Raw genomic sequence first — 8,963 nt, forward strand, 5'->3', positions numbered from 1 at the left:
GGGTTGAGAGTCCACCTGCCGATGCAGGGGACGCGGGTTCGTGCCCCGGTCCGGGAAGATCCCACATGCCGCGGAGCGGCTGGGCCCGTGAGCCATAGCCGCTGAGCCTGCGCGTCCGGAGCCTGTGCTCCGCAACGGGAGAGGCCACAACAGTGAGAGGCCCGCGTACCGCAAAAAAAAAAAAAAAAAGAAAGAAAGAAAGAAAAAAAAGAGGGGGTCAGACCAGATGACTTCGAGGCTTTTCCCAATCAGAAATTCTATGATTTTATGACTGTGGAGCCCATCTTACAGAAGAGGAAGCTTGGCCTTAAAGAAAGCCACACAACCAATATGTAGCAGAGCCAGACCTGGAATCCAGGTTTTCTTACTTTTAGTTCATTAATCTTCCCACCACGTCGTGCAAAATAGCATAGGAACCATTCTAACGAAGCAGGGACCAAATCAAGCTCCTACCCTGGGTAGAACCCTCTGGTAACTCCCCATTACTTACCAGGGGACAAAAACCACTTACCTGCCATTCAAAACCCCTTCCCACTGCTGTGTTTCTATCTTATTTCCAACTGTGGCCCTCCATATACCACTCCCTTCAGCCAACCTCGTATACCCACTGGGCCCAGCACATCCTCATCTCCATACTGTTTCTGGACCTGACATGCTTGCCCACTCCTAGTAACTCAGTGACTCTCGTCACTCCTCAGAGCACAACTCAGGCCCCACCTCCTTGCAGACTAGACCTGGAGACCTCATTTGAGCCACATGGGTCCCTTCACCGGCTCCCCTCATTTCATTTCCTACCACTCACGGGGCATGATGTTGGCATTTTTACCCCTCAGCTGCAAGTTCATGGGCTGCTGAGACCCCATCTTCTTTGATCTCCCCTCCCTGATTTCAGCTTTCACTGAGCCTGGCACAGAGTAGGTGCCTCCATAAACATGCTTGTTAATTGGTTAATTGATTGATGGGTTGTTTTTAATCTGTTAACTCCCTACATTTCTTATCTTACTAATATTTCCTTCATGCCCAGCTTTTTAAATTACTTGTCACACCTATATCGTAAAAAAATTACAAAGGAAGAAAAGCAAGTGTAAAAGAAAGGTCAAAAGCATTCCTGGGCTTCCCTGGTGGCGCAGTTGGTTGAGAGTCCGCCTGCCGATGCAGGGGACGCGGGTTCGTGCCCCGGTCCGGGAGGATCCCACATGCCGCGGAGCGGCTGGGCCCGTGAGCCGTGGCCGCTGACCCTGCGCGTCCGGAGCCTGTGCTCCGCAAGGGGAGAGGCCACAACAGTGAGAGGCCCATGTACTGCCAAAAAAAAAAAAAAAAAAAGCATTCCTTTCTTCCCTTTTCTGGTTTATTTAGGGTCAATCTGGGGTGATTCATGCTAATAAGCATATCTGCCTCAGCCTCCTCCATCCCAGGAAATGCACGCTTCCAGTGGGGAGTCGACTTTCTCTTGCCCTTTGGATCCTCCACTGGGTAGGTTCAACCCTATTTACCCATGATCTAGGCCAGTGGTTCTCAATCTTTGATGAATCCCAGGATCACCCAGGGGTAGATGCCTGGGACTCAACCCCACCTCCTGAATGTGAATCTCTGGGGACAGGGCTGGGCAAGTCCACATGAAAAAGCTTTGCGGTGACTTTTTCATGCCCCAAAGGTTGTGCGCCAGTGGCCTAGCCATTGTTCACCATAAGCGCTGCAATAAACATAACTCAAAGAAACTTCCTGTGCTAACAGAGCTAGAGGGGACTTTGTTTTAGAGGTTAAAAACTCCATTTCTTTTTACCAGAAAGATTTCATTTTAGTTCTGACAGCAGATTATCTATCTTATTTATCCTTAAAGCACTTCACATCTCAGAACTAAGATACTCCTTGAATAAATATATGAGTGTGCAAAGTAGATTCTCACTCAGGGAGCTGGCAGACACTTCCTTGGTAGTTGGAGCTGACCCCTCACAAGCAGCGTCAGATCTAAGATGCCCCGGGGTGGAGACACACCTTCAGGAAGCCCATGCTTTAAACACTTCACCTCTTCACTATTTCTGGTCTTCCAGCTTCGATGAAAAAGACAACTGAGAATGTCTCCCGGGTAACAGTTTTTAAAGGTACCAGATATTGAGAGTCTATTATGTTTTTCCTATAGTCCAGATAGATAATACATGTAAATGTGTGTGTGTGTTTTCTAGGAGAGTAACCACGGCTAGGCAGAGCTTGAAGTTTGCAAGCAAGTGAGAAAATCTACCAGGGGTCCTCTTGGAACTAAAGGACCTGGACTCCAGAGCCTTCTCCTTATTGAAGGGTCAAAGTTGTAGCACCTACAGATGAGCCTGGGAGGCCCCACCTGGCATCCAGTGACAAGAAGGGGATAAAACCCCGGAAGTATCATCCCCATGGAGCTGAAAGGGGAGGGGCACCCCCAGTGGTCTGATGCATCCTGGTCCAGCCCCTCGAGCTATGTGGGAGCAACTACAGGAGGAATCAACATCCCTTGAGTTGGAAGAACCCACCCATTGGTCAGAGATTTGCACTCTCCCTGTGGTTACATTACTTCAGACAGTGGCCTGTGGGGGACTCCAGCTCCTGAAGCAGCAGCCCTGTGGGAGGCGATCAGATCCAGAGACAGCTGCCCTGTGCTCGGGCTCCCAGCGGCCTTTGTCCCGGCTCCAGCAACGAGGCAGCAGAACATAGGACTGAGTGTCTGAGTTCTGGGACACATCAAGGAAGGGACAAGCAAAGGCTTGGCTTCTCACTTTTGGGGCCATACTGGGCCTGCAGAGGAGGCTTTACTTAGACCCCAGATTCATACACAGCTCATTCAGTGCTCACACCCACCCCAGGAAATAGGTATTGCCATTATCAGTACTGCACGGGTAAGAAAACTGTGGCCCAGAGAGGTCAAGCAGCCTGTCCTAGCTCACACAGCAGATGACCCTCAGTCTGACACCGAAAACTGCACTTTTCTACTACACCTCCTGTCACCACTCCCATGGGCCCAGCATCTGGAATCTCAAAAGGAACCAAGAATGGAAAGCTTTTGACCTGACCGTCTAAATTGATGGGCTCTTTGCCCTGGGTGGAGAGAGCCACCAAACACCCAGAGAAACAGTACAAGTCGGCAGGGAGGCAGGACCTGACACCACTGGCTTGTGGGCTTTAGCATCTTGAGACCCTCGGTCCTCACTCCCACCACCTGCCAGGGAACCTGGGACGTGTATGAGTCACCCTTGGACACTAGCACTCCCATGGGTGTGTTACCAGGTAAGGATGCACTCGCTGACACAGCAGGGCAGGTGAATTGGTGTATTGGATTATTGACCGAAGATCAAAACCAGGAGATAGTGGGAAAGAAAAACAGTGGCATAATGTGATCAAAGGAGCTTCAAAACCTGATAAACCCATGCTTGGGCAGGTGACCAGGCAGCCAGCGGGCAGCTGGGGTCTGAGAGGCAGCACAACAAGATTTGATCCTGTCTGTTCTGGAAGTCAGATGACCACACCACGGGTCACCACGTCTTGACTGGCGCTCTGCACCACTGTCAGAGCCTTCCGGATCACTCAGTAAATGAAAAGACTAGTCATTTCCATCAGACAAACAGCAGGACTCCGTTCTGTTTCCCCCAGGCTGAATTGATGATCATTTACTAGACCGACCCCATGCACGGATTGTTCTGGAGTCCTGCGGATACGGCTTTACAGTCCGTCAGCATCTGTTCACGGAGCACCGGTTGGCTGCAAGCTCTCTATCAACAATGCTCCTGATCGGGATGATCACGATGCCCAGAGGCTGTTAGAAGTTCTAGACATTCATCTGCACTAACAGGGCCGCCTAGTTCAGCTGTGGCAAAGCTGACTGCCTCGGGACCCGCCTCTGACGAGGACTCAGTGGCTCTCCACCAGAGCTGCACGCCGAAGTCACCTGGGGGTGTGGTAAAAAATACCACTTCTGGGTCCCACCCACAGAAACCCTGCTGTAATTGACCTGGGGAGCAGCCTGGAATCAGGAGTTTTAAAATCTCCCCCAAATGATTTGAATATGTAGCCAAAGTTGAGAACCACTGGTTTCTGTTGAAACTCACACCCTTGGCCCCAAGAGACACTTGCTGCCAACTGGTGCACCATCATCACTTCGCTTTGGTGGCTTTCTACCTCCGGGGTCTAGGGGTGGCACCGGGGGTGAGGGAGTCGACACAGATGGAGATCTAACTACGCAGCACATCCTGTATTTGTCTTCCCAAATCACTTTCTGTTTTGCTTTTATTTCCGTGCTCTTTTTTCTTTCAATAAACCACACTCACTGCCACTATCAACTCTAACCTGTTGTCCTCCCTTTGTGATCAAAGTCCCAGCTGCGTATGATCTCACTTATTCTCAAAATAGCCCTGCGAGTGAGGAATCAGCCAGGCCATTGTTCTCTAAGGCAAATCAGGGACCTGCAGATCAAGAAAGGTTCTATCTGCCATGGAGCTCATATCCTTATCGAAGTCAATGTGTTCATGGCAATTTCCAATTTACAAAATGCTTTCCTCTACTTGTTCCTGTGGCATCCTCACAGCCAGTCTGTGGGGGAGGTATTTCCATAACCAGGGTGGCCACACGTCCTGCACAACATCGGTGACACCTGTTCCTAACCATTGGTAGCACCTCCTTTCTCTCTCAGAAGTGTCTTGGTTTGGAAAGTTCAAGATACGGGCGCCTTATCTGTAACCACCCTCTTGTTTTAAGAGGGGTGTGTTGGGACTCATACACTTGTTCATACACTCTGAACTTGTTCAGAGTCACTCGACAAATGAGAGGCAGAGACAAGATCTGAACCCAGGTCTCTGTCTCCTCTTCCCCATCCACATTAGTTGGGAAATGAGAATCAGAGCTGACCTCCTCAAACCTCTGTGATCTCTTAAACATCCCCATTAGAAAGTTCCCTGGACGGGAGAGACTTGGAGTACAGAGCAGGGCTGGGCAGGAGCGTTGACAGCGTTTTATGACCACATTAGAATGGACTAGTAAGTTGCCAGGAAGTGTCCTCTTGGAACCACTTGAAAGCCTGACTTGGCAAAAGAAGGTGCAAGACCTGACATATGGGTGTTTGGAAAAGAGTAAGAAATTTAGAGTCTAAACTGCTAGCTGAGGACTGGGTCTGAACGCTCTTTACTGCCATCTACTTCTGGGCATTTCTCATACGCTCCCTGAGCACCTGAGTTCTTCAACCATAAAACGGGACAAATCATCGTCCTTAGCTCCTGAGGTTGTTACAGGGAGAGCAAACGGCCGCTTGCCAAGTGCTCTGACAGCATCACGTCTCAAGAGGTCCCTGGGAGCCACATTTACTTGTTTACATCACTTTTCCTGAGTGAACCAAGGCTCACGAACAAGGATGCTGGGGATCTGATGAGATAAGGTATTTGAATGCGCTCCTTAAGTCCTAAAACGCTGCCATTTAGCATTATTATTAGCAGCGGCAGTAGTAACAGATGATTATCAATTGATGTGGCACAGAATCGTATGTCCTTGAAACTCTCTAGATTACGGAGGTTTTGAATGACACACCCAGGGGACAGGCCAGGTTCGGGGGGGAGGGTGTCCCCTTCTGTTGAAGATGACCACATCACAACTCTTAACTGGGTGAGGCAAGCCTGCCTGGGAGGCTTCCTAGAAGCCAACCCGCTGGGCCTGCAGAGATTACCTCGGATACCTGACCCCTTCAACAAGAAGGACTTTCTCGGGCTTCCTTGGTGGCGCAGTGGTTGAGAATTTGCCTGCTAATGCAGGGGACACGGGTTCGAGCCCTGGTCTGGGAGGATCCCATATGCCGCGGAGCAACTAGGCCCGTGAGCCACAACTACTGAGCCTGCGCGTCTGGAGCCTGTGCTCCGCAACAAGAGAGGCCGCCATAGTGAGAGGCCCGCGCACCGCGACGAAGGGTGGCCCCCGCTTGCCACAACTAGAGAAAGCCCTCACACAGAAACGAAGACCCAACACAGCCAAAAATTAATTAATTAATTAATAAACTCCTACCCCCAACATCTTCTTTAAAAAAAAAAAGAAGAAGGACCTTCTTCTGATGGGAATCATACAGCTAAGAGACACGGCAAACTATGGAAATGCCTGATTCTATAAATCAGAACATTGCTTCTCTAACACGAAACCGTTCAAAGCCTGGGCAGTGTCTTTATTTTCACAATTTTTTTCAGCCTTTACTTGTCCCTGTAAATGATAACTACTGACCAGAAGCTCAAAAGGGGGGTGGGGGAATCAAAAGAGCTTTCCTATCTGATTTTTTTGTTCCCTCATCAATCTGGTTTCTGCGCTGACCAAGAAGGCCTGCCTGGCTCTCATGGGTTCCTTTCCTTTAGGGAAAAAAAAGCAAATGACAACACGGGTACTTTAGAATTCTTGCGGGCACTGGGGGCTGCGGAGTGAGCTTTCTACACAAATGGAGAAACCCTCCAAGCTGCCAACCTGAAATTCAGAAGGTGCAGGTAGAATGGTCTTCTCACCTAGGAGCGGGGCAAAGGGCTCCTTTGGCTCTAAAAGAGTCAATTTGTGTTTCAAATATCTTTCAGGAACTTGACACCGTGAAACTACCTGCTCCCAAGGAATCTGAGAAAGTCCTAGAATAGCTTTCCTCAAGAAGAACAGCAAGACTCCTTGCTCTGTAAAAGCTCTCCGTATTCACTCCCTAGACCGCAGGCTTGGACGCTGGGGGTCAGGGCAGACCTGCGGGGCCCTGGGTCCGACACTGCCCCGCCTGGGAGGACATGACCTCTTTCATTACCTGGTCTGCCAGAGAGCCTAGAAATCCTCCCAGAGGGGTCCCAGAAACCAAATGAGGGAGACAGAAGCCTCATTTGGGGGGAGAGAAACAGGTTGAGGAAAGTAAGTCTCACTAAAAAACAAATGTAATATCTATGGATAATTTTGAAAAATAACTCTCCAAAATGAAAAAATCCAGCCGAAAAAATTTAACAAAGCTTCGTGGTGGGCTGGACCAACTGAGACAGAGCAATTTCCAAGTGTAAGATAAGTCACAACTGCTTTATTATTTTTTAGGTGACAAAAGGTACCAAAAACCAAAAGGTCATATAGATCTTATACTTGCTGTGAAACTCTATTTGTTTAATTAGTTCGTATTAGATAAGGATCCTTTGGCCAAAACAAATTTAAAAGACGTGTATATTCCCCATCCCTGGGGAATATATATGCCTTTTAAATTCAGCCAGGAGGCCCCTGACAGGCACCAAGCTCTCTTCCCTTCTCAGTTACCTGTATATGTCTAGGGAAACTGCATTCTGAGGGTTTTTCCCTTTTGTGAAAGGTCTCTGCGCTCAGGCAGCCAGCCGACGCCCCCTCCCCCAAGTTCTGGCGACTCTGCACCGCCCCGGAGGCAACTTCCCTGCGCCTCAGGTTTCCCCGCTTCTGCTGCACGAAGACCTATCAAATGTTTCTTTCTTATTACGCTCGAGGACCGGGAGACGCTGCCTCGGCCTCCATCCTTCCCCCTCCAGGTTGCAAAGGAAGTGCAGCAGGTTTGGATGTTAGCCCGTCTCTGCCCAGGGAGCAAGGCAACTTAATTTAAGTTTTTCCCCTGTGCCCCTTCCTCCCAGTCTGCCCCAGGTTACCCTTAGCCTTTCCTGCTACAACCCCGCGGAAGCATAATTATGACAATTACAATAATGTGGGCGAGTGGAGTGTTTGGTTTCTGCTTTGCCGGTCACAGAGCAAGAAAACGTCTTTGTTTCCTTTTGCTTTTCTTTTAATAGCACTGAGTAAAAGAGAAAAGGGGGATTTTAAGAAATGTTATTTTTGCTTTGCCAAAGGTCATATTATTAGTAATGCTTTCTTTTCTCCCTCTTCCTTCCCCTCACCCCGCAACTTTAGAAGAAAGCTTCAGGGGTCCAGCCAGGTTCCTGCCATCTCCCTGCACCTGGAGATGCCCTTCAGGGCAGGCCAAAATCGCGCCGGGGTAGGGTGACGGCTGGTCCTGCGGCGGGTTTGACAAACTGCCTAGCAGACTCTCCGAGAAGACAGCCACCTGCCAGACTGCACCTGACTCCATCCCTCCCGGGAGCCCCGAAGCAACAGAAAGGCCACCCAAGGGACCGTCAGGGCTGGGCTGCGCTCCCTGGGGAAGGTCCGCGTCCCAGAGCGCTCAGCGCCCGGGCACGTGAGCCGCGAGCCTGGCTGGAGGCGCGGCAGGTGCTGCGGCGCCGGGACGCCGACCTACCTTCACGAAGAGTTCGATCTCGGGGTCCCTGTCGTCCCCGTTAGCCGTCGCCGCGTCCGTCATGCCGTCGGCGCCCGGGGCCAGCGTCCCGGGCCGGGGAGGCGCCACCTCTGCGGCGCCCGGGCCAGCGCTCCAGCTCCTGCCGCTGCTGCTGCCCGGCTGGGCCCCCGGCGGAGGGAGTTTATTTCCTTTAATCTATTTCTCCAGCCGGTGACAGCGGTGCCTGAGAGATCGGTGTCCCGGGCGATCGCACGGAAAGGAGAGAAGCCAGCAGGGGACAGGGGGCGGCGAAGGAGAAAGGTGGGCTCAGGGATGGCCGGCAGGTCCTGAGAGCAACAAGTGCCGCGCGCTGAGAGGTGTCACCGGATCCGCGCCCGGCAGCGATCCCGCGGTCGCCGCCCGCGCCCAAAATAGCCGGCGCCGCGGGGCGGGGTCAGCCCCGGCGGGCGGGAGGGGCTCCCCGCGAGCGCGGCCCCCGCCCCGCACCCCAGGCCCTGCGGGGCGCGTGCAGACCAGCCGGGCGGCACCGCCACTGGGGTAGGAGGATGCCCTGAGAAAGGTAAAGGGGGATGAGAGTGGGGGGATGGAGAGGATGAGAGAAGAGAAGAGAAGAGAACAGAAAAGAAAGGGAAGATGGCTTTAAGCTTTACGTTCATTAACGAAGCATCAGTTCCTCCAAGTTACTCTCCTAGCAGCGTTACCCACGAGGAAAGCCCCTTCTTGCCTTAGGGATGCTCAGAGTGGG

The 8,963-nt window shown here is 51.5% G+C and overlaps 1 protein-coding gene across 1 annotated transcript in view; it reads right to left on the reverse strand.

The window, feature by feature from the left end:
• CLIC5 (CLIC family member 5) overlaps window positions 1-8,584 on the reverse strand; it is a 108,629-nt gene extending 100,045 nt beyond the window's left edge. Inside the window, exon 1 of the mRNA XM_027127434.1 lies at window positions 8,219-8,584. Coding sequence (XP_026983235.1) covers window positions 8,219-8,281 — 63 coding nt within the window. The 5' untranslated portion in view covers window positions 8,282-8,584. The remainder of the gene's footprint in view (window positions 1-8,218) is intronic.
• Between the last annotated feature and the right edge of the window lie 379 nt (window positions 8,585-8,963).

The sequence above is a fragment of the Aethalodelphis obliquidens genome, unplaced genomic scaffold, assembly GCF_003676395.1.
Source record: "Aethalodelphis obliquidens isolate GAN/ISIS:26980383/991018 unplaced genomic scaffold, ASM367639v1 scaffold31, whole genome shotgun sequence".
In the NCBI taxonomy this organism is placed as follows: Eukaryota; Metazoa; Chordata; class Mammalia; order Artiodactyla; family Delphinidae; genus Aethalodelphis; species Aethalodelphis obliquidens.